General features: G+C 47.7%; 1 protein-coding gene across 1 annotated transcript in view; it reads left to right on the top strand.

Moving 5' to 3' along the window:
- The first annotated feature begins 672 nt into the window (after positions 1-672).
- DCHS1 (dachsous cadherin-related 1) overlaps positions 673-25441 on the top strand; it is a 40624-nt gene continuing 15855 nt past the window's right edge. Inside the window, exons 1-2 of the mRNA XM_060176963.1 lie at positions 673-947; positions 15978-17888. Coding sequence (XP_060032946.1) covers positions 16098-17888 — 1791 coding nt within the window. The 5' untranslated portion in view covers positions 673-947; positions 15978-16097. The remainder of the gene's footprint in view (positions 948-15977; positions 17889-25441) is intronic.

Below are 25441 nucleotides of genomic sequence, written 5' to 3'. Positions count from 1 at the left end.
TTGAATTTGGGGTGACAGGAGAAGCCAGGTAAAGACAAGAAGGAGATGAAGAAGAGGAAAGGGAGAAAGAACACAAGATAAACAGAAGTAACTAGGAGGAGGAACTGGAGAAAGTAAAGAGGAAGAAGAGGATGGGGCTAGTGGGGCAAGAAGGTGAGAGGAAAGGGGGTGATGAGGGAGGGCATGGAAAAGAGAACAGAGGAGAGCAAAGACAGGGCGGGCAGAAGCGCACAGAGTAGAGCAGAGAAAGGAGATAGAGAGACATACTGACGAGGAGTCTGGGGACAGAGGACAGAGAGAAGGCATGGGGAGAAGAGGGTGCAGAGGAAGGAAAGGCTGGGAAGAAGCTGGGCGAAGGGGATGGGGAGAATGGGAGAAGAGAAGGGAGAGGAGAATGTTGGGAGGGAGAAGCAGGGGTGATGGGGGGGCAGAGGGTGGGAAAGAAGACGGAAGAGGACGTAAAGGAGAGGGGACTGGAAAGAGGCAGGGAGAAGGGGCTGGGAGCAGGGGGCGGTGACGGCGCCCGGAGGAGGGAAGGGAGAGGGGTTGCGGGCCGAGATCCGGCGCCAGGACTGGGGCCGGGAAGTCGAGGGGCGGGGGGACGGCTGCGGGGCGGGGGGCGGAGGCTCCAGGGCCCGGAGCGGGGGGCGGGGGCTCGGATTACCGCGCGGAGGGCGGGGGAGGGGCGGGGAGGGGGCGCGGGGCCGCGGCGGCGGAGCTCGCATCCTCCGCGGGCGGCAGTGCTGGAGGCTGTGGCGGCGGACCGATCGACCGACGGCTGGGGCGCGCGGACAGACAGCCGGCAGCCCGGGGCTGGTCGCGGGCCCGGAGCCCACGACGGTGGACGATGCACGGCCCCAGGCCCCGCGCGGGCGGGCGCTGCCCGGGAGGCTGCCCGTGGCTGGACGGCTCCCGGGACCGGACGAGGGAGCCTGCGCCCCGTGGAGGTCAGTGCCCGCCGGCCGCCTGCCCCGTCCGGCCGCTCCCGCCGGTGCCCGGTCTCCCCCGTGCGGCCGAGTCGGTGGCGGAGCCGGGGGCTTTGTTCTGAGCTGGAGACAATGGTGGGGGGGGGGGCGGGCCTGCGGGACGAGGCAGCGCGAGCGTGAGCGTGGGGGCAGGGCCTGGGGGCCTTTGTGTGCGGGTGTCAGCCGTCGAGGTGTGTGGCACGTGAGTGTGTGCCGGGGGCAAGGGGTGCGGGCAGGGTGTGTGCTCTCTTACCAGCGCACAGTCCCCAGTGTGAGGAATTGGGGTCACAGGGAGGTTGTGTGTCCTGTGTGCATCTGTCTGGCTGTGTATGTGCGTGTCACAACGATGGATCAGAATGAGTGTGTGTCCCAGTGAGAGAGTCCTTTGTGAGGCTGTGTGTGTATGTGTGTGTGTGTGTGTGTGTGTGTGTGTGTGTGTATGTGGGTGCCCGCGCGTGCGCGTGCTCGTGTTGCCTGCTTCTGTGGGAGCCATGTGTCAGAATGTGGAGGATGGGTGTGTGACAGAGACAAACTAAGGCAAAGAGACAAAGAAACGCAGGAAAGAGAAGTCAAGAGAAGCAGAGGAGAGGCAGGCCAAGGCTGAAGGGGCCATCCATCACCTACAGGAGTGTTCTGAGTTGGTGTCCAGGATGCCCAGATTGGAATTCTATGCAGGGGACTCAGGGAGGCTGACCAGGCCTGGTCCCACGCAGAGGGGGAGGGGGAGTGAGGTCCTGAAGCACAATGAACTCAGTGTGGCGTGGGCTGGGCCCACAGCCACAGGGTCATAGGCCAGAAAAATATTGTTGCTTATGTCAACTCCTCAGATATTCACAGGGGACACAGGCATAGTCCTACTCAGTCCACAGGGGACAGAGCCCTGGGCAACACACATCCATAAGAGATGCCTTCACAGCCAGTATGCACCTCAGAAGATGCTACTGAACCGACACCTTTGAGCCTACAAAGGTGCTTTCCAGACAACAGACACCCAGGACAGAAAAGATGCAGTCAACACACACTGCAGGCAGCCTTGTCAAGAGAGACACTGCTACTATTAGCACCTCTCAGGAGACATTGTCAGAGCAATACAGAAACACTGTCATAGCCAAGCTGTGACCCCTAGCTGCTGCTTGATTAGAGCTGCCTATACTTAGCAGGTGTCCAGAGACTTGATGGTAAAAAGAGGCTAAGCTGCAGTCGCTCGTACCACATAGCCACACACAATCCACAGGATACACACTTAAGTGCCATGCACACACCACAAAATGAACTGCCCCACCTGTTAAAATTAAAAAAAAAAAAAAAAAACTTCCCATTTACTTGTGCTTATTTCATTACTCTTTCTTATCCACAGACCTTCCAGGCTTTTCTGCTGGTTGGCCTGAAAACTTGGGGACTGACTCAGTCTTCCCTTCACTCTATACCCTGCATAGTTCTCAGTGTTTCTTCAATACCCAACATCACAGTTTCTGAGCTCCTTGCTCCTGTTACCTTCTCCCCTCCAGTGCCACTATGTAGGCTGGTGCATCTCTAAACTTCTAAACTCCTGTGCCCCATTCTCTGCCAACAGCCTCCAGTGTCCTTCCCTCTCTTGGATGCCCTCACTTCTATGACATTTACTCTTCATTTCAAAATGACCTGTTGCATTCCTTTAATCTGCCTGGATTTGTATGCTCCGTCTAGCTTATAAACTACGGGCCACCCCTTCAACCTCTCATGGTTACTTTTGGTTCCATTGTCCTTGACCCAACCTGCCCTATAATGTCCCAGCCCCAGACAGAATGATTTCTCACCCGCACTGAGTGGTGCTTCTATAAATCCCACCCTCGATTCATCCTTCCATAAATAAAAACAGATGGAATTTTTTCCTATTTTTCTTCACACCCTTCATCAACCTCATACCCCTTGTCCCACTGCTTTCAACGGATTAGTCGAACCTCCACTAGTCTGTTCTTTCAGTAGGCAAATGATACCCACCTGTTCTATACCAGGCATTGAAAAGGCCTGGCCCTACAAAGGTGAACAGAATGGGTCTGGTCCTTGCCCTAGAGTGTGAGCGCTGTAACAGGGCAGTACATTACAGAGAAATCTAATCAGTGAAGGGGGATCAGAAGAGGCACTCAGGAGAAAGTATTGCTTAAGCTTAAAGTTCACGGTTAGAGTGCCAAACCAAGCAAAGGAGAGGTGGTGGTAAGGTGGAGTGGGTGGAGAATATTTCAAACACGGCAAAGCCCACGTGCTAGAAAATACTGCATGCTTGAGGGGTAAAGCAATCCAGTAAGCCTGGCACTGACAGCATGGCGTGAGACAAGGTGAGCCTGAGCAAGGAAGGTGGACGGTTAGTTTATGTTGCTCTTGTAGGTCACACAAAAAAAACTTATCTAACCCAAGAATCATGGAAAATCGCCAAATCACTTGAAGTGGTGCAGCAGTATAATCCGATCTGACAGTGTTGTGGAGACTGCAGAGAGGAGTCTAAAAAAGGAAGTTGACTACTGTGGTAACCTACAAGGGGCTAAGACCAAACTGAGCTGAGTAAAGACTAGAGAGAAGAAAAAGGTCAGTTTCTTGGGGACTGGGCGGAAGTGCAGCGGGTTAAGCGCACATGGCACAAAGTGCAACGACCCTCCCGAGGATCCCAGTTCAAGTTCCTCCCAAGGCTCTCTCCACCTGCAGAGGGGTCACTTGACAAGTGGTGAAGCAGGTCTGTGGGTTTCTATCTTTTTCTCCCCCTCTCTGTCTTTCCCTCCTCTCTCCATTTCTCTCTGTCCTATCCAACAACGATAATAACAAGGATAAACAACAAGGGCAACAAAAGGGAAAAAATAGCCTCAAGGAGCAATGGATTTGTAGTGTGGGCACTGAGCACCAGCGATAACCCTGGAAACAAACAAACAAACAAAAAAGTCAAGTTCTTTCAGCAGTGGAATGGGGTCAGCATGGCTCAGTGTGGATGTTGAAGAAGAGGGAGGTATTCAGTAGATGACTTGGCCTACTTCCTCACTGGGAAAATTAGACCATTTCATTTGAGTTCCTAAGTTCCACCTTTCTACCTCAAATTGTACTTCAATCTTTTCTCCTTATTTCCCGCTATCATGAAGAGGTGTCCCTTCCCTGTGGTATGCATCTCTACCCTTCTGTCTCCATGGGGAGGGATCTCACAGACTGACCAATTCATGTTTCCACTCTCCCCCTCTATAGCCAATGTTTGTGAACACACTAAGAACATCCAGGGCTCCTGCTGTCCTTGATCCTACATCACCTAGTTATCTTCCACACAGAGCCAGCTGTGTGCGCATATGTATATGTCTGTGGATCTGAGGCTTCATGCCTGCATGGTTGTACTATTTGGGATTCCTTGGGCATTCAGAGAGACAGAGAGGGTGAAACCCTATAGCACTGAAGCTTCCTCCCATGTGTTGCGAGGTCTGAACTTGGGCCATGCATGGCAAGGAACACATACTACCCAGTAAGACGTCTCTCTGGCTTGAGCCACCATTTTATTCTCTCAATATTTAATGAGTTAATGTGCCCGACCAACCCTGCTGCTTTAAGATACTGTTTCTATATTCACCAAGTCTAAACCTCACTGGGGGAGGGAGACAGCAGACAAGGAAATGATTACACTGTGGTAGCAACTTCTGTATCTCCTCCCAGAACTATATATATATATATATATATATATATGTGTGTGTGTGTGTGTGTATATATATATATATATATATATATATATATATATATATATATATATACACTTTTTTGAGTGGGATAAATAGTTTACAGTTGACAATAAAAAAATACAGTAATTGGTACATATGTAACATTTCTTACTATTCCACATAACACCTAGGACCTCCTCTACCATCATGTTCTAGGCAGGACCTGACCCCTACCTGACCCCCCCCCAAAGTCCTTTACTTTGGTGCAGTACACCAAATCCAGTCCAAGTTCTGCTTTGTGTTTTCCCTTCTGTTCTTATTTTTCAACTTCTGTCCTTTAGTGGGAAAATCCCATATTCATCCTTTTCTTTCTGGCTTATCTCACTTAACATAGTTACTTCAAGCACCATCCAAGATGAGATGAAGAAGGTGAATTCACCATTCTTATTATCTGAGTAGTATTCCATTGTGTATATATACCACAACTTATTCAGCCACTCACCTGTTGTTCGACACCTAGGCTGCTTCAAGGTGTTGACTATTACAAATTGTGCTGCTATTTCTTTAGATGGGTATGCTTGGTTCCTCAGGATATATCCCCAAGAGAAGAACTGTAGGGTCATAGGGTAGGTCCACTTCTAGCCTTCTGAGAGTTCTCCAGACTGCTCTCCATAGGGGTTGGGCCAATTGACATTCCTACCAGCAAGGCAGGAGGTTCCATTGTTCCCACAACCTCTCTAGCATTTGTTGTTGCTATGCTGTGTGTATGACATTCTCACAGGAGTGAAGTGGTATCTCATTGTTGTCTTTATTTGCATTTTTCTGACAATCAATGACTTTGAACACTTTTTCGCTTGTTTTTTTGAGCTCTTGGATCTCTTCTTTGGTGAATATTTTGTTCATATCCTCTCTCTGTTTTTGGATAGGGTCATTTGTTTTTTGTTGCTTAGTTTTGTGAGCTCTTTATATATATATTGGTTATTAGCCTCTTGTCTTAGTTTAGGTGGTGGTTTCTTTTTGCTGTGCAGAAGTTTTTTAATTTGATGTAGTCAAGTTGGTTTATTTTTCCCAGAACGTCTAACTGTTCCTTCTAAGTCTGCTTTGGGGGCTCCTTTGTGCGTCCCTAAGTATTACCGTTCTTTCTATTTTTCCTTTCTATTATACTTAATAGGACAAAAAGAAATTGAGAGGGGAAGGAAGACAGAAAGGGAAAGTGATAAATAGACATTTGCAGGCTTGCTTCACCACTAGTGGAGTGCCATACTGCAGGTGGGAAGAGGAATTTCAAACCCGGGGCCTTGTTCATGGTAATATATGTGCTTAGCCAAGTGCACCTCCTCCTGGTTATTGTTACTGTTAAATGTTATTGTTCTTTAGGGTTGTGTATTGGACCTTCTCATCAGGTCACTGTGTGAACCAATCTGGATAAGCCATCTTATTCCTGTCCAGGACCTTGATTATCACCTTTATAAGCAGATAAAGTCTAAATACTTACTCCTCCAGACTTCTCTACCGACCTCTACACTTGCATTTCTGCTTCCTACCAGACCTCTACAGTTCACAAGTTCCTTACCCTGTGTAAGCCTGAACCTCCCATTCCTTCCTCCCCCAAACCACCATCATCACTCAGTTATCAAACTAGAAGTCCAGAAATTGGCTGCAGTGGATGGCGAAGCATCCAACTAATCCCCAGGTTCTATAACCTAGAAAGAGAGAATCAACTCTCCATCTTTCTGATATGCCATCTACTCCCTCCATAGTCTCTGCTGCTAAGCTCACCCATCTTTTCATATGAATTACCGTAGGGACCTCCTATCTTTTCTTTGTAGACTTCTACTCTTCCCCCTTACGATCCCTTCTCAGTGCAATAAGAAGAAGCTGTTTAAAGTGCAAATTCAGATCTGCCATTCCCTGTTCATCATTCTTCAGTGTCCTTCCACTGTTTTGATTAAAATCTACTGATCTGACCCCTCCCCAACAACTTCCAGCCTCACCTACCCATCCCATTTCCATAGCTCCCTCACATTGCCAGGTCCAGTCATACTGCATTCACTGTGTGTGTGTACACACACACACACACACACACACACAGAGCATTCTTTTTTTTAATGTTTTATTTATTTATTATTGTATAGAGACAGAGAGAAATTGAGAGGAGAAGATAAAGAGGGAGAGGGACAGAGAGACACCTGCAGCCCTGCTTCACCACTCGTAAAGCTTTCCCCCTGTAGTTGGGGACTAGGGGCTTGAACCTGGATCCTTGAGCACTGTAATATACTCGCTTAATCAAGTGTGCGCCTGGCCCCCACACACTGCATTCTTCCATGCCACCTCTGGTCCTTTGCATATTGTGTTCTCTAACTTCCTCTTAGATTATCTCTTAGATAATTATCTCTTAGATAATCCCACCGGTACTCTGATCTGGTCTCCAGCCTGCCTCTTCCCCATTCTGTCTTTCTACCTGGCATGAGACCTCCTGGGTGGCAAGATTGCATAATATTCATCTTCACATCACCCGCACCCCACTTCAAATACTTGGCAGTGATCAAAGGGATGAATAAGTGAGGCACCTCACAGCTTATCCCTTACCCATATTCACTCCTCACAGGACGAACATCTGGTCTCAGCTGCACACACAACTGAGGCACTCCTGCTGTTCCCACTGTTTCCCTTGAAGACATTTCCCCTCCCTCACAACTCCTCCTTCTCAGTTGATCCTTTCAGCTCTTTTCCTTCTTCTGACATGCCAGCGGGCCGTACTGCACTATAATGCTTCACTATCCACTGTACTGTCCCCGACCTCCTTCCCTGGAGGTGCCACAGGCTGCTCCTTCTTCTACTACTCCTCACAGCCACCAAACTGGCTCCTCCAAGCTCTTGTATCATGGTTCCTGCTCCTCCCCAAATCATATTCCCAGATACTTTCTTCCTCAAGTCTTTTCCCTGTCAGTGGTGACAGAAGCAAGATTGCACTCTTCCTTCGGGTGCCTAAAGCAAAAGCCCCTCCCAGGGGGTTATGTCTCAGATTCCTGTCTTTTTTCTGATTTCCCACTGCTGCCCCAACCTTCAGCTTATCCAGTGTTCAGGTATTTTCAACTTCTGCCTCTTGGGAAGGACTTCACAGTTCTGTGTCCCCCAAGCTCATTCACCTACCTTCCCTAGCCCGGCCCAGATCTCCCTACGTGGCATCAGGCAAGGTCTCCATATGTTCAGGTCCCTGCTTTATCTCCTAGCCTGTTGTCTGTCACATGTAACTCTTCAGAAGACTTTTTGAGAAAATATTTTAATGAATCATTTCACATGTATGTCCTGGGCCTTCTGCCCATGTTCCTTTGTCTCCTGGAGACTAAGTATTCTCTAGTCCATTCCCTGATCTCAGCACTTGAACTCATGCTCTCCCTGTCCCTCTACCTGGACTTACAGCTGTCTCATCAACGATCTCCTTAAACCTACTTTGTGCATGCCACCCAAACTCTTCTCCTAAAGCAGAACGTAGCTCATTCTTCTCTAGTCTGTTGTTTGGCCCATTATCAGAACATGCCAAGGCTTCACCAGGGAAGCAGTACAACATAAGAGAAAGCACTTACTTTGGAATCTGTCAGAGCTGTATGCCAGGTATCTTTCTTCTGCCTTCTCTGAGCTCCCTAGTTTCTTCATCTGTGGAAAAAAAAAAAGGCCCATATTTATTTTGTGACTGTCAAAGGGAACAATCATAGCCATCATTTACTAAGCCTTCAGTGTATGTCAGACACCCACTGAACAGAGTTTCTTGTAACATTCTTTATATAATATATATATATATTCCCCTTTTTGTTGCCCTTGTTTTTTTATTGTTCTTGTTATTGCTGTTGTTGTTGTTGGATAACACAGAGAGAAATGGAAAGAGAAGGGGAAGATAGAGAGAGGGAGAGAAAGACACCTGCACCTGCACCTGTGAAGCAGCTCCCCTGCAGGTGGGGAGCTGAGGGCGCTAACCAGGATCCTTATGCCCGTTCTTACGCTTTGCACTTGCACTTAACCCACTGCACTACTGACCGACTCCCTCTTGTAATATTCTTTAACATGTGTATCAGTCATATAAAAGATTAATCCCGGAGAGTCGGACCGTAGTGCAGCAGGTTAAGCGCACATGGTACAAAGTGCAAGGGCCGGTGTAAGGATCCCAGTTAGAGCCCCCAGCTCCCCACCTGCTGGGGAGTGGCTTCACAGGTGGTGAAGCAGGCCTACAGGTGTCTGTCTTTCTCTCCCCCTCTATGTCTTCCCTCCTCTCTCCATTTCTCTCTGACCTAACAACGACATCAACAACAATAATAACTACAACAACAATGAAAAACAAGAGCAACAAAAAGGGAAAATAAATAAACATAAAATTTTTTAAAATTAAAAGATTAATCCCGGGCTGGGGAGACAGCATAATGTTTATGCAAAAAGACTTTGGGAGGAAGTAGATAATATAATGGTTATGCAAAGAGACTCTCGTGCCTGAGGCTCTAAAGTTCCAGGTTCAGTCCCCAACACCATCATAAGCCAGAACTGATCAGTGCTCTGGTATTTAAAACAAACAAACAAACAAAAAAACTTTCATGCCTGAGGGTCCAAGGTCCCAGGTTTGATCTCCAGCACCAGCACCACCAAAAGCCAGAGTTGTGCAATGCACTGGTGTGTCTGTCTCTGTCTCTTTCCATCTCTCTCTGTATGTGTATGTATCTTTTTCTCTTTATATCTCTCTCATATAAAATGAATGTATAAATATTTTTAAAAGATTAATTCCTATCTACAGTAGAAGAAACTGAGGTCTAGAAAAGTTAAACCACATGGCCAAGGTTACATTGTAAGTGGAAGAGTTCAGGTTTGAATGCAAGTTTGTCTGACAGCAGAGTCCATCTCTTAACCACTGATAACTGTGCCACACACCATCCTCACTATAAACACTACTGTGTTATAACTGTCTCCATTTTTCTTTCTCTATGTTCTTACTTCATAAAAGATGTGTTTATTTTTTTCATGAGAGAGACTAGAGCACTGCTTAGATCTAGCAGATGGTAGTTCTGGGGATTGAACCTGGAACCTCTGGGATCTCAGGCATGCAAGTCTGGTGTGCAGGCTCCCTCGTACCTCTTCCTACTTTCTTAACAAGGAAATGGAAAACACTGGAAAATGGAAAATAAGTGACTTGCCCAAGGTCACACAGCTATTAACTAAAGTTGGGAAGGTGCTTTGGTTCCAGAAGCCATGTCTTTACACCACTTTGCCATCATGCCTCACTGAGCTATATTCTCTCTCTGGTCTAGTAATACAGTAAGCATGAGCTGATAAATGAATCTATCTGGTCCACATCTAGTCCACAGCTAGCTGTTAGTCAATTCATTCTCTTTAAGTTCCTACTTCAGTGACTTGCACCCTTATGATACTCTGGAAACTATTCTCCCCAGATCACAGGAGACCTTCTTATTACTAAAATTAGTAGTCATAGTTGGGGAAGTGGCATAGTGGATAATGCATTGGACTCTCAAGCATGAGGTCCTGAGTTAAATCCCCAGCAGCACATGTACCAAAGTGATGTCTGGCTCTTTTCTCCTCTTATCTTTCTCATTAGTAAATAAACAAAGTCCTTTAAAAAACAAAATGAAATTAATAGTCATATCTTGGCCTTTGTCTTACTCTCACACACTATAGCACTAAACACTATTAATCCCTTCTTTCTTGTTGACTTTTTTTTCTCTCATCTGTGATACTGTCTCCTTCTCTTTCTCTTCTAATAAAGGTCTCCTCAAACTCTTACTGTAATGGTTTCTCAGGCTTCTGCTGTATACTTTTTTCTCACTAATCACATTCTCTGTGATGAGTCACCACATCCACAGCTCTTAGCTATCCCTGGGTTTGTCCAAATCTGTATCTTTTTTTTTTTTTTTTTGCCACCAGGGTTATTGCCAGGGCTCAGTGCCTGCACCACAAATCCACTGCTCCTGGAGGCTATTTTTTTCCTTTTGTTACCCTGGTTGTTTCACTATTGTTGTGGTTATTATTATTATTATTTTAAATTTTATTTATTTTCCCTTTTGTTGCCCTTGTTTTTATTATTATCATTGCTGTTGTCGTCATTGTTGGATAGGACAGAGAGAAATGAAGAGAGGAGGGGAAGACAGAGAGGGGGAGAGAAAGATAGACACCTGCAGACCTGCTTCACTACCTGTGAAGGGACTCCCCTGCAGGTGGGGAGCCAGGGACTGGAACCAGGATCCTTATGCTGGTCCTTATGCTTTGCACCACGTGCCTTTAACCCGCTGTGCTACCACCAGACTCCCTGTTGTGGTTATTATTATCATTGTTACTGATGTCGTTGGATAGGACAGAGAGAAATGGTGAGGAAGGGAAGACAGAGAGGGGGAGAGAAAGACACCTGCAAACCTGCTTTACCACCTGTGAAACGACTTCCCTGCAAGGTGGGGAACCGGGGGCTCAAACCGGGATCCTTCTGCCTGTTAAATCTGTATCTTAGACTCTTTCCTAGACCTCAGACCTGAAAATCCATCTGTGCCTGGAACATCCCCATGTCCCAAGACACCCCAAAATGGCTTTTTCTCTATAGTGTCTTAATGATGCCTCTTTGGGTCCCCCCCATTTATTTATTTATTTATTTATTTATTTATTTATTTATTTATTTTTATACCAGAGCACTGCTCAGCCCTGACTTATGGTGATACTGGTGACTGAACCTGGAACCTTTGGAGCCTCAGGCACGAAAGCTTTTTGCATAATCACTATGCTTTCTCTCCAGCCCACGACCTCTCTTTGGTAATCAGACCAGAACCCTCCTTAAAAAGTCAGCAGCCAGGGGTCAGTTGGGAGGAGACACACTGGGTTAAGTGCACATAGTACAAAGTGCCAAAGACCAGCACACGGATCCCAGTTGGAGCCCCCGGCTCCCCACTTGCAGGGAGGTCGCTTCACAGGCTATGAAGCATGTCTGCAAGTGTCTTTCTCTCCCCCTCTGTCTCCCCCTTCTCTCTCAATTTCTCTCTGTCCTATCCAACAACAACAGTGGAAGAAAGATGGCCACCAGGAGCAGTGGATTTGTAGTGCTGAGCCTCAGTGATAACCCTGGAGGCAAAAAAAAAAAAAAAGTCAGTAGCCAAGGCTGGTGGTGCACTAGGTTGACAAGGACTCGGGTTCAAGCCCCCAGATGCCCCCTGCAGGGGGAAGTTTCACAAGTGGTGGACCAGTGCTGCAGATATCTTTCTCTGTCTCTCTTCCCCCTTCAATTTCTCTCTCCATATATATAAAGAGTCAGGAGTCAGGTGGTGGAGCGTGCACTTGAGCCCACACATTAGCATGTGGGCTCAAAGACCAGGGCTCAAGCTCCCACTCCCCACCTACAGGTAGGATGCTTCACAAGTGGTGAAGAAAACCTGCATGTGTCTATCTCTCTCCCTGTCTGTCTCCCCCTTCCATCTCAATTTCTTTCTGTCCTATTGAATAAAATAGGAAGGAAGGAAGGAAGGAAGGAAGGAAGGAAGGAAGGAAGGAAGGAAGGAAGGAAGGAAGGCAAAAAAAGGAAAAAACAGCCGTCGGAAACAGTAGATTGGTAGTGTCAGGACCAAGCTCCAGTGATAACCCTGGTGGAAATTAAAAATAAATAACTATAATGTACTGCACCAAAGTAAAGGACTCTTCAGGAGGGGCGGTGTCTTTCATGTCCTAGTGCAAGATGGCAGAGGAGGACCTAGGCTGGAGGTGAGAGTGCTTTCAAGAAAACTGATATTATCCACATGTACCAACAACTGTACTTACTTTAAACCATTACTCCCTCCAATAAAGTATTTAAAAATAAATAAAACAAGCCAAGTAAGGGCAGATCTACTAAAAACAAAAACAAACAAACAAACAAAAAAAAAACCACACACAGATATCTAAATTGTTTAGCGGACATGTGATTTTGAACTTTAGTTCTATTTTATTTGTTTGTTTGCTCTTCTCAGTCCCCAGATCACTACAGCTAATACTGACTCTAGATAATCAGAGTATTTAGCTACTGGGTATATTTATTGATTGTTCTCATATTTTTGTATGTGACTACCAATCAGAATTTATTTTCCATAAGGTCCATACAATATGCATTCTTTATTGAACGAATTTTAATTTGTATTAAAGAAAAAAAAGTCATAGCCAAGTCTTAGTGAAGTTCACATCCTGTCATCTTTCTTACTGGTTGCCTCTCTGTCCCACTACTATTTGCTGACTTGGGCAATTACTCCTGAACGCTCTCTTCTTCAGGACTCCAATGTCTCCTCCAAACTATCCCCTTAACTAACTCCCTGTAACATCTTCCCCTCTTCATCTTCCCCTTCTCCTTGAAGTCCAGGCAGCATGGAGTGAGTACATTCTCCTGGAATTAAACAGAGGCTGAGATAACCAAGAAAGCTGTTTCACTGTGGGCCTCAATTTTCTCAATGGAAGGTGGGACATTCTCCTCACAGGATTATGATGATTGAGATACTGTCTGTGAATTGCCTGGCACAGGGCCCGGCACACAATAGAAGCTCAGAAAATAGGCTTTTCCTCTGCCACCTCAGTTTACATCCGCCCCCAGCCTCTCCCTGGAGTATCTCCTAGGGGCCCCGTCATTGGGAGGGACAGAGCCAGGCCCCAGGCACATCCTTGGCCATCTCTCCCAGGATTTCCAGGGAAGCTAGTTTATCAGCTCTCCTCCCTTCCCCTCTTCCTCCAGCTCCAGCTGCAGCCCCCACCTCTGTCTACCTCCCCCATCTCCAGTCTAACTGTTCCTGGCGCTGAGTTACCTTCCTTTTCCCCTCTCCAGCTCACTCTTGCTCTCTGCCATGTCCCCCAATGAACTCTTGCCTCTGTTCCTTATTCTCTGCCTCATATTTCCACCTCCCTTTGTTCACAGAGGCTACTCTCTACTTCTTCCAAGATTCTGTGACAATCTGCCTTTCATAGCCCCCACCTCCTGTCTTTTGAGTCCCTGCTCCTCCCAGGCCATAAGACAGGAAGTTAAGGGAGGAGGCCTGGGTGGTACCAGCCCCCCAAGCGTGCACTCCCCTCTGCACCTTGGGCCACTCCTCTATACGGTCTTCCTTTCCTCCTCCCGCAATCCATCTCTTTTCTCTCCTGTTTTCCCCCCCTGTCCCCAGATCCTATAGAGGGGGGTGGGGTGGAGGGAGGAGAATTGACATCACATTTCAGGCCCCAATGAACAGTCTTGCCCCTCCCCCTCCTAATGAGAACCAGCTGTGGTTCCAGAGGCCCAGATGTGGGACTAAAGGGGGAGAGGAGGATGGAGCCAGAGGACAAAGTAACAGAAACGGGACAGTGTGGGGGCATATAGCAAGGCCAACCTGAGTGAGGAAAGAGAAGTGACCTGTCCTGGAGGAAGAAAAAGGACTGGTCTGGACAGACAGGACAGACAGGACAGACTGGGAAGAGAGACAAAATGGATGGCTTAAGTTAGATCTGGGGGAAGGAATGGGACAGACCTGGACAAGGAAAGAGACAGGAACAGGGAGGAGGAGCAAGTCCTGGGGAAGAAACAGTGAGAAACACTGGACAGATGGAGAGATGGTGCCGAGGAAAGCTGGAGGATGAGACAGTCTCTGGAGAGAGTCTGGAGTTCAAGTTTGGAACTGGAAGCCCTGTAGCAGGAAGTGATGAGGCACAGTCCAGACAGAGGCCCCAGGGACCAAGAGGTCACAGTTGCAGCCACAGAGCTGACCACGGCAGCATGTGTGAGAGCCTGCCTGCGTGTGGGTGGGTCTGCAAGTGTGCGTGTGTGTGCTTGCCCGTGGGAGTCTGCAGACATGAAGTGGCACTGTCTGTGTAAACAGGAGTATGTGTATGTGTGTTTCTGTGGGTATGAATGTGACTGTCTACATAAAGCCTGGGAGAAAATCTATATGTATTCCTGCATGTGTGTGTGATGGGGAGATTTCCATGTGAACACGTGCCTATCTGTGCATGTGAAAACAAGCTTCTCTGTACTTATGAGCAGGTGTGTGTGTGTTGGCTGTGTGTCTGTTAGAGGGGTCATCTGCATGTTTGTGTGTGTGTGAGTCCATGTTAAGTGTGCCTGTCTGTGCTGTGAGTCTGTGACTGCTATAAGGGCTGTCCTAAGCCCAAAGGTCAGTGAAGGTGATTAACATGCAGGTTGTAACACAGCTTCTATTTGCCCTGAGGGTAAACTCAGAATCCTCAGTGTAGCTATTGAGTCTCTGCTCTATTTCATACCCTCTTCCCTGACCACTATACACCTCACACACAGTGCCCCAAACTGACCTTTAAACTCTAGCCCTGTCTAGCCTCTCCACATGCTGCTCTTTTCCCCCCCTTTTTGTTGCCCTTATTGTTGTATCCTCATTGTGGTTATTATTACTATTGTTATTGTTGATGCCATTCGTTGTTGGATAGTACAGAGAGAAATGGGGAGAGGAGGGGGAGAGAAAGAGAGGCAGTGAAGCAACTCCCCAGCAGGTGGGGATCCTAGGGCTTGAACCGGGATCCTTATGCTGGCCCTCAGGCTTTGCGCCATGTGCGGTTATTTAACCCACTATACTACCGCCTGACCCCCCCCTCCCCCCCCCCCCCCCCCCCCCCCCCCGCTGCTAACTCTTTTAAATACTCTTCACTCCTCTCTGATTCCCTTTCTTTGTTTAGCTAACACCTACTCATTAACTAGGATTTGAATGCCACTTCCTCAGAGAAGACCTCCCTGATTCCCGGACTATATTTAGTCCCTTTTATCTACCCTCATCACTCCCTGGACTTCTTCACAGTTCTTATCAATTTATAACTGCTTGTTCAATGCTTGGACTGTAAGCACCAGGTGCCAGGACTGTCTCCTTTATTCAATTGCACCCAATGCCTCCACATAGTGGGCATTCAATCTTTTGTTGAGTGGAGAGGAGAGGAAACTGGAGCTAAGGAATCACATAAGAGTGTTTTGAGCCTGTTTAAATGCTGCTGGGAAGCTCCAGCAGAGAGATGGTTGATAGTTCAGGTGTGGTTACCATGCACGTTGTTACTCAGGTGAATATTAGTCCTGAGTGAGAACAGTGAGAAAGGATTAGCTGTGTTTTCAAGTCTGGAGATGGAAGGAAGGGAGTCTGGGGCATTCCAATCAGAACAATAGAAAGCAAAACAATCTGCTGAAGGGAGTAGGGACCTGCCAGAAAAAACTACAGGAGTCCTCAGGAGTCCTGAGCTGGGTACAGGGCAGCACAGGGCCTTGCTTAGGGCTAAGCAGGCCTGGGTCTGGCTGTAGTCTAGACCCTAGGACTATTGGTTTCCTGCCCCCCCTCCCCCGATTGTGACCTTTTTCTTTCTGTTCTCCTCCCAGGTCAGAGAGGCTGAGCTGGGGCCTGATCCCAAGTTGGACCTGATCCAAAGTCTGACATCAGGCTGGGCACAGACCCTGGCCTGGAGCTAGAGCCCAAACCACGAGTGGACTGCCCCTGTCATGCAGAAGGAGCCAGGCGTTGCGTCTTCCTGTGCTGCTGGCATGCTGAGCCCCCGGCCCCTCCCTGTGCTGCCACTGCTGCTGCTGCTGCTGGGGGTCGGGATGCCAGGTGCATGGGGCAAGGCTGGGAGTCTGGACCTGCAGATAGATGAGGAGCAGCCAGCAGGCACCGTAATCGGGGACATCAGTGCTGGGCTTCCGGCAGGCACATTACCACCTCCCATGTACTTCATCTCTGCCCAGGAGGGCAGCGGTGTGGGCACAGACCTGGCCATCGACGAGCACAGTGGGGTGGTCCGGACGGCCCGTGTCCTGGATCGAGAGCGGCGGGACCACTACCGCTTCACTGCAGTCACTCCTGACGGCACCACTGTGGAAGTGACTGTGCGAGTAGTTGACATCAACGACCATGTTCCTGCCTTCCCAAAGGCTCAGGCTACCCTGCAGATACCTGAGCACACAGCTCTGGGGACCCGCTATCCACTGGAGCCTGCTCAGGACGCAGACGCCGGCCGCCTAGGAACCCAGGGCTATGCACTGTCTGGTGATGGGGCTGGGGAGACCTTCCGGCTAGAGACGCGTCCTGGTCCGGATGGGACCCCAGTGCCTGAGTTAGTAGTGGCTGGGGAGCTGGACCGAGAGAACCGCTCACACTACATGTTGCAACTAGAGGCCTATGATGGTGGTTCGCCCCCCAGGCGGGCCCAGGCCCTACTGGATGTGAGCCTGCTGGATATCAATGACCATGCCCCCACTTTCAATCAGAGCCGCTATCACGCTGTAGTGTCTGAAAGCCTTCCTCCTGGGAGTCCTGTCGTGCAGCTGTATGCATCTGATGCCGATGCTGGTGCCAATGGGGCTGTGACATATGAGATCAACCGGAGGCAGAGTGAGGGTGATGGACCTTTTTCCATCGACGCCCACACCGGGCTGCTGCGGCTAGAGCGGCCCCTGGACTTCGAGCAACGACGGGTTCATGAGCTGGTTGTGCAGGCCCGTGATAGCGGGGCTCACCCTGAGCTGGGCTCGGCCTTTGTAACTGTGCACGTTCGAGATGCCAATGACAACCAGCCCTCTATGACTGTCATCTTCCTGAGTGCTGATGGCTCCCCTCGAGTGTCCGAGGCTGCCCCACCTGGCCAGCTAGTGGCTCGCATCTCTGTGTCAGACCCAGATGATGGTGATTTTGCCCATGTCAATGTCTCTCTGGAGGGTGGAGAGGGTCACTTTGCCCTGAGCACCCAAGACAGTGTCATCTATCTGGTGTGTGTGGCTCGGCGGCTGGATCGGGAGGAGCGAGATGCCTATAACTTGCGGGTCACTGCCACAGACTCAGGCTCGCCCCCTCTGCGGGCAGAGGCTGCCTTTGTGCTGCATGTCACTGATGTCAATGACAACGCACCTGCCTTTGATCGCCAGCTTTACCGACCTGAGCCCTTGCCTGAGGTTGCACTGCCTGGCAGCTTTGTGGTCCGAGTGGTGGCCAGGGATCCTGATCAAGGCACTAATGGTCAAGTCACCTACAGCCTGGCCCCTAGCGCCCACACTCGCTGGTTCTCCATTGACCCCACCTCAGGCATCATCACCACAGCTGGCTCGCTGGACTACGAGGTAGAACCTCAGCCACAGCTGATTGTGGTGGCCACGGATGGGGGCGTGCCCCCTCTCACCTCCTCCACCACAGTTAGTGTGGCCCTGCAAGATGTGAATGATAATGAGCCCCAGTTCCAGAAGACTTTCTACAATGCCTCACTACTGGAGAGCACTCTGCCTGGAACTTGCTTCCTCCAGGTGGGTAAACCCTGCCAATGGTGGGCTACTGCTGTAGGCAGGAAGGGTCCCTAAGGGTGCAGGGGGCCTGAGAGCAGGAACCAAGCTTTGCAGGTGCATCTGTTAATGATGACGTATACTACAGAGTTCTGTCCTATCCTACGAGTTCAGAAATCTGTGCAGAGGGTGATGAGAAAGTCAGAAAGAAATTATATGAGCCAGACTGAGTAGTCCTGGCAGTTGAAAAAGATTGTATCTAGAGAAAGTGTCTTGTGTTGTCAGAAAGTAAGAGGGACTTTCACTGAAGTCTCCAAACTATTCTGCAAAGCTACAGAGTTCACACATCTGTGTGGCTCCAGTTCCCCTTGGGAGATGCCAGCATTTTTTTTTTTTTTTGGCTCCAGGGTTATAGATGGAGCTCAGTGCCTGCACTATGAATCCACTGCTCCTGGAAGCCACTTTCTCCATTTTATTGCCCTTGTTGTTGTGTTTCCGTTGTTGTTGGACAAGACAGAGAAATTGAGAGAGGAGGGGAAGACAGAGAGAGGGAGAGAAAGATAGACACCTGCAGACCTGCTTCACTGCTTGTGAAGCAACCCCCCTGCAGGTGGGGAGCCTGGAACTGGGATCCTTGCATCTGTCCTTGTACTTCTCACCATGTGTGCTTAACCCAGTGCACTACCACCTGACCCCCAAGATGCCAGCATTTACAGAGCCCTCCCACACAGTGCTGGGCTACACTGGAAGAAACTTCCTGAGAACTGAGCCTTTATGGAACACTTGGACTTAGGCAAAAAAAGAAGGAGGAGGAGGGGGAGAGATAACAGGAACTACCCAGTGAGATTTCAATGTCCATAGTTGGATGGCTTCTCAGAGGAAAAGGCAGAAGCTCAGGACAGACTCTAGGAACCACAGACAGTCTGCAAGTCAGGCCAAGAGAAGGCAGAGGGAGCATGAAACTGGAAAGGCAGACTAAGGCCAGATGGCAGAGGTGCTTGGGTACCAAGCAGTGAGGGATTAGGAGTTTACTTAGAAGGCAAAGAACATCACTGAACTTTGAGCCAATAAAAGGGTACGATTAGACTGTTTTATTTTGGTTTAAATATTTTATGTTTGGGGAATAATTTCAGATTCACAGTAAGACTAATGGAAGCTACAGAGATTTTCATAACTCTCATGCCCTATTCACACATAACTTCCCCCACCATCAACATGCCTACCAGAGGAGTGTATTTATTACAATTCATTACTTAACAGCCAGGCATCATTATCACCCAGAGTCCACAGTTTACATTATCGCTCACTCCTGGTGTTGTACACTCTGTGAGTTTGGACATGTATAGTAAGATGTATAGTGTGCATGTACAATGGACATCTATAATGGCATGCATTAAAGAATTGTAGAGTATTTTCTATATTCATTTATTTATTAATTTATTTTCCCTTTTGTTGTCCTTGTTTTTTATTGTTGTTGTAGTTATTATTGATGTCATCGTTGTTGGATAGGACAGAGAGAAATGGAGCGAGGAGGGGAAGACAGAGAGGGGGAGAGAAAGATAGACACCTGCAGACCTGCTTCACCGCCTGTGAAGTGACTCCCCTGCCGGTGGAGAGCCGACTCCCAAGAATTGTAGAGTATTTTCACTGCCTTGAAAATCCTCTGTGGTCCACCTCTTTATCCTTTCATCTCTAAAGATGTTTTATTTTTTAAAAAATATTTCATTTATTTATTAACATGAAGTTGTGGAAAGGGGAATACCAGAGCATCGCTGAGGCACATGAGATACCAGGGATCAAACTTGAGACCTCATGCTTCAAAGTACATCATCTAATTCACTGCCTCACTTCCTGGGCCTGCCAATTTATTCATTTATTTATTTATTTATTTATTTATTTATTTATTTAATTTGCCTCCAGGGTTATTATCACTGAGGCTCAGTGTTAGTCATTATGAATCTACCGCTCCTGGGGGCCATTTTTTTCCATTTTAATGGTAGGACAGAGAGGCATTGAGAGAGGAAGGGTAGACAGAGGAGACAGAGAGAAACCTGCAGACCTGCTTCACTGCTAATGAATCATTTCCCCTACAGGTGGGGTACTGGGCGCTCTAACCTGGATCCTTGTGTAGGTCCTTGCACTTAGTACTATGTGGGCTTAACCAGGTTCACCACTGACCAATCCCCTCGATTGTTTTATTTTAAAGAGAATTTGCTTTAGAGGTGAAGAAAGTAAGTGATGCATACAAGAATTAATTCACCCACTATGAACCTGGTACTAGGTTGGGTCCTGGGAGCAAAGAAAGGAGAGAATCTCGTTCCCAGGCAGATTCCAGTCTGGACAGAGAAACGTATTGGTAACTGGTGCTACAGCAGGAAGCCCAGATGGGCCTTTGAAGAAACAATGAGACTTTGCCAAGTGGAAAATGTAAGCTGTATAGATGGGGACTCCAGACTTGCAGAAAGAGCTGCAGAACACCACAGTGTGTACAGAGGGGGAAACTCCTCAGGTTGGCTTTAGTAGTGCTGAAGAGAAGGCTGGGTAGAGAAGAGGCAAGGTAGGAGGAAAAGACCAAATTACAAGTTCTGAACTTATCTTTAAAATCACTGGGAGCAGGGGCCAGGTGGTAGAACCTGGTTGCGTGCATATTTTACAGTGCGCAAGGACCAAGGTTCAAGCCCCCAGTTCCCACTTGCAGGAGGAAAGCTCTGCAAGTGGTGAAGCAGGGCTGCAGGGGTCTCTCTGTCTCTCTTCCTCACTTTCTTCCCCATTCCTCTTGATTTCTCTGTCTCTTCAATAAATATTAAAAAAATAAAATCAGGGAACCAATGAGGGGCTCTAGGCAAATCTGATATGTCTTTATAGAAAAGTGCCGGAGGGTGCAAGCTTCCTACCTGTAATGGGGGCGCTTCAAGAGCAGTGAAGGAGATCTGTAGATGTCTGTCTTTCTCTTTCCCTCTCCACCCACCCCTCAATTTCTTTCTGTCCTATTGAATAAAGTAGAGAAGAAAAAAGAAGATGTTCTTTGGGCACAAAGGGAAGTGGTTCAGCAGTAGAGCACAGAACTTGCATGAAGTAGCATCCCAAGTTTCAGTCCCAGCACTGTATAAACTGAAGTGATGCACTGGTTCACTCATCTATACACAATTTTTAAAAATTGTATAATCTTTATTTATTTATTTATTGGATAGAGACAGCCAGAAATTGAGAGAGATGGGGGAAGTAGGGAGAGAGACAGAGACACATCTGCAGCCTTGCTTCACCACTAGTGAAGCTTTCCTCCTGCAGGTGGGGACTGGGAACTCAAACCCAGGTCCTTGGGCATTGTAACACGTATGTTCAACCAGGTGCGCCACCACCTGGTCCCTAAACAAACAAATATTTTAAAAGGAAGATTGCTTTGGCTGCACCATGAAACACTCATACAAGAGAGGAAAGTAGACGTAGGGAAGACTCTTAGAAGACTTGGGCAAGTCAATTATTTTCCATTTCCTTGTTAAGAAAGTAGGGAGAAGGAGTCGGGGGTGGTAGTGCAGCAGGTCAAGCGCACGCGGCGCGAAGCCCAAGAGCCGGTGTAAGGATCCCGGTTCAAGCCTCTGGCTCTCCACCTATAGGGGAGTTGCTTCACAGGCAGTGAAGCAGGTCTGCAGGTGTTTGTCTTTCTCTCTCCCTCTGTCTTCCCGTACTCTCTCGATTTCTCTCTGTCCTATACAACAACGACATCAATAACAATGATAATAACTACAACGATAAAACAACAAGGGCAACAAAAGGGGGGGGCAGCCTTGAGGAGTAGTGGATTCATGGTGCAGGCACCGAGCCCCAGCAGTAACACTGGAGGCAAAAAAAAAAAAAAAAAAAAAAAAGACTTGGACTTGAAGTCTTTATAGCTCAGCAGCCCACCGCATGTCCCTGGATATCTTTTAGAGTTGGCCTGCTGACCTGCAGTTAAGACCAGTGTTTTATCCTGCCTGATCCCTATCTTGTGGCTCGAGTCTGGACCTTTGTCAACCACTTGCTGTCCAGCTCCCACCCACTCTTCCATGTGTTTACTCTCCCGCCTGGCTCAGGACCAGTGAATTCTGACTTTCAAACTAGTTCCTCCCTACTAGTACCTGAAGCAAGATGGCAGCTCTCCAGGTAATTTCCTGGGCTTCCATTAGTCATCACAAAGAAACTAAGGTGGCAATGCTATAAATATATATACTTTTTTTTTAACAGATAGATGGTACAAATATTTCCCAAAGGAAGTGATCCTTGATCTGTAACTTAAATAACGATCAGGAATTTGTTCAGGGACCAGGCAGGCAAGGGTTCCAAGCAGAAGAGGCATGCATAGGGGATTGGGAAATCCTGTCTTGTTTAAAGGCCTACACATGTGACTCTATCTCTGGAGTTTAAGCTGTGAGAGGGGAAAGCGGGAGATGAAACTGTGCACGTAGGCTGGGGCATGCAGAGCTGAACCAAGTCGAGGAGTTTGAGCTTTTCTGTCGGAGACATTGAAGACTTCTGAGTTGAGGAATAATATGGTCATGTCTTCTCAAAAGATGCTTTTGGTAGATGCTTCTTGGGTTGTCAGAAAAGTCATGACCTATTTTGCTAACACAGTGTATCAGTAATTTATGACTGGGGGTGATACTTCCCTCTAAAAGGGATCTCAGGTAATATCAAGAGACTTCTTTTTACTGCCACAACTGGTGAGGTTCTACTGGTATTGAGTGGGTAGACAATAAGGGATGCTGCCAATATCCTATAGTGTACATGGCAGTACCACAACAAAGAATTATCAGATCAAAAACAAATGCTAGCTGTGCTGTAATTGAGAAGTCCTGGTGCAGAGGACAGTCTGGAGTACCAAACGTCTCCAAAAGGGAACTAGAATAGCTGAGGGGAACAGTAACTCAGGCCTAAATCAGGACAGTGATGATGGTCATGGGGAGGAACAGACAAATAGGAGAGATAATGAGAATTTTCTTGGTCCTTGTTTGATTGATATACCAGGAAAAGGGAAGAAAATATTTCTGGCTTGAGCAGTTGTATAAATGGAAGAGTCATTAGAGTGGGGTTTGGAATGATCATGGGTTTTGTTTTGGACAGGTTGGATTTAAGGTGCCTATGGGATAGCCAAGTAAAGACGTGGAGCAGGCCTGTGGATGTACAAATCTGGAGTTCAGAAGTGTCTGGGTCAAAGTACAGATGACAGTTGAAACCACAGAAGTGGAAGAGAAGTCCCTGAGAGAGTGCACAGAGTGAGAAAGAGCCAGAGAGAGATTCCAAGGAACTACCATGATTAGGAAGGAGCAGAGGAAGGCTGGGGGTTGGGGGAACAGTGGGAGGAGAAACAGGAGAGCCTAGCGTCTGGAAGTCAAAGCTGGGGAGACACCTGGTGAGGGGGTCTAGATGGGGCGGATGTGGTAGGTTTGTGGTCTGGTAGAAATTTTAGAGAGTTCACTGAGTTATTCTCTCCTTGAAAAAGTGCATCTAATGAGAACTAGAAGTGGGGTGGGGTGGGAACAAGATGGAGACAGATGAAGCTAGTTATAGCTTTGGGGCAGAGTGGGACAGGGAGTTGACCGAGGTTGAACTGTAAAGCTGGGCTGAGGGCCTGCTGAAATGGAAGTGTAGGCACTCACTGTGGAACCTTTGAGCTGGGGTAGCACAGGCTGGGAAAGTTACCTCACCTTGGTCATTTCCAGTTAGTGGCCTCTCTGCCTTTTAGGGTCACTTCCCGACAACTTCCCTCTGACCACTATTTATTACTCTTTTCCTGTAGCAAGTCAGAGGGCAAAGGTCTTTAACAGCTTCTGGAGATGGTGTCGCAGCTGTGAAGCAGCCGGCTCGCATGGATGCAGGGGGAAGTTTGTCTCCTGGGATATCCGGGCCCACAGCCACATAAAGAGTTGGAGCAGGAACTGTTTGCAAGGTTCAGCCACAGCGGGGTCTTAGTGTCTCTCCAGAGGGTAAACAATGACACAAATCATTTCTGTCAAGGGCCTGGGCAACAACTAGAAGTCTCTGGCCTGCCTTCTCTCTAAGCAACATTTTCTGGCTCTGAAAGGAGAACTCTCCAGGTTCCTCTTACAGCATATTGTGACCCCAAGACCTAGTGTCCACAAAGAGCACTTTGTCACAGGCTACAGTGGTTAGCACCAGCTTGCCCACTATTGAAAGCCTAATATGCACCCTGTGCATACAACTTAGTGTGAAAGAGCTTTTTTGTTGTGGCCTAGAAGGTGGTTCAGCACAAAGAGCACAGGATTTGCATGTATGAGGCCAAATACCACACATGCCAGGCAGAGCAGAGCTCTGCTGTCTCTCTCTCACACACACACACACAGAGAATTAATAAATAAACAGTTTTCTTTCAAAGGAAGAGATTTTTGTTGTAGCTCAGATTAATGAGAATGTCCATTTACATAATGAACAAATATACCCAGAATTCCTACTGCATGCTTGGCCCTGACCTTGGCTTGACACCTCTCAGAATGGTATCTCCTGCTGACCTGGCTCTGAAATGTTCAGAGCCCTGCCAGTGATGCCCTTTCTTTCAACTTAACCTAAGCCAGTCTGGTAAGTGCCTAAGAATTAATCCGGAAAGCTTTCCCTATGTCTTATTTTGGGGGATTCCCCAGTGAGTCTGTGACTTTAATATTGTCCCATACACTTGCAGTTCTCTCACACAAGGCTGACCTGAGAGGTGAAGGTTGCTAATAGTGAGTGCATGAGCTGTGTCCATAAATGGACAGAGCAAGGCCCTAGTCACTCTGGTGATGAGATCCCACTTTGTGAAGACCAAACTCAGTGAAGAGAGAGCCTGTAACATCGGTCTTTGAATTCTGTTAGCCAGTTTTCTGCTTGGTGTGATTATGCAACTTCATGGTACTGACTCCCTGTAGTCCACCTGAAATTCAGTCACAGCCATTTGCATTCTTCTTTGTCAATACAGTTTGAAGATTCTGCATTTGTGAATTCATTGACTCCTAAAATTTATATGTAACCCCTAGATCAGTCCTCACTGAACTTTCACCATCATTTTGGCAGACATTTGATGAAAAGTCCATGTTACCATTCCCAGTTGAGGCTAAACAAGGCAGTGCTTGCCTTTGTGTTTCAGCTTTGTAGACTGTAAACTGGAGTCCATTTTGAAGCCTCTCTCTTCTTCTGTTTTTAATTTTTTTGCTTTTGTTGCCCTTGTTTATCATCATTGTTATTATTAATACTGTTGTTGTTATTGCTGTCGTTGTTGTTGGATAGGACAGAGAGAAATTGAGAGAGATGGGGAAGACAGGGGGAGAGAAAGATAGACACCGGCAGACCTGCTTCACTGCTTGTGAAGCGACCCCCCTGCAGGTGGGGAGCCGGGGGCTTGAACCAGGACCTTGGTACCGGTCCATGCGCTTTCAGCCATGTGCACTTAACCCGCTGCACCACCGCCCAGCTCCCTGAATTCTCTCTTTTTTAACTTTTTAAAAAAAATTTTTAATCTTTATTTATTGGATAGAGGCAGCTAGAAATCAAGAGGGAAGGGGGTGATAGAGGAGAGAGACAGAGAGACACCTGCAGCACTGCTTCACTAC

This window comes from Erinaceus europaeus, chromosome 17 (genome assembly GCF_950295315.1).
Source record: "Erinaceus europaeus chromosome 17, mEriEur2.1, whole genome shotgun sequence".
NCBI lineage: Eukaryota > Metazoa > Chordata > Mammalia > Eulipotyphla > Erinaceidae > Erinaceus > Erinaceus europaeus.
This window is presented reverse-complemented; position numbering and strand designations above follow the sequence as displayed.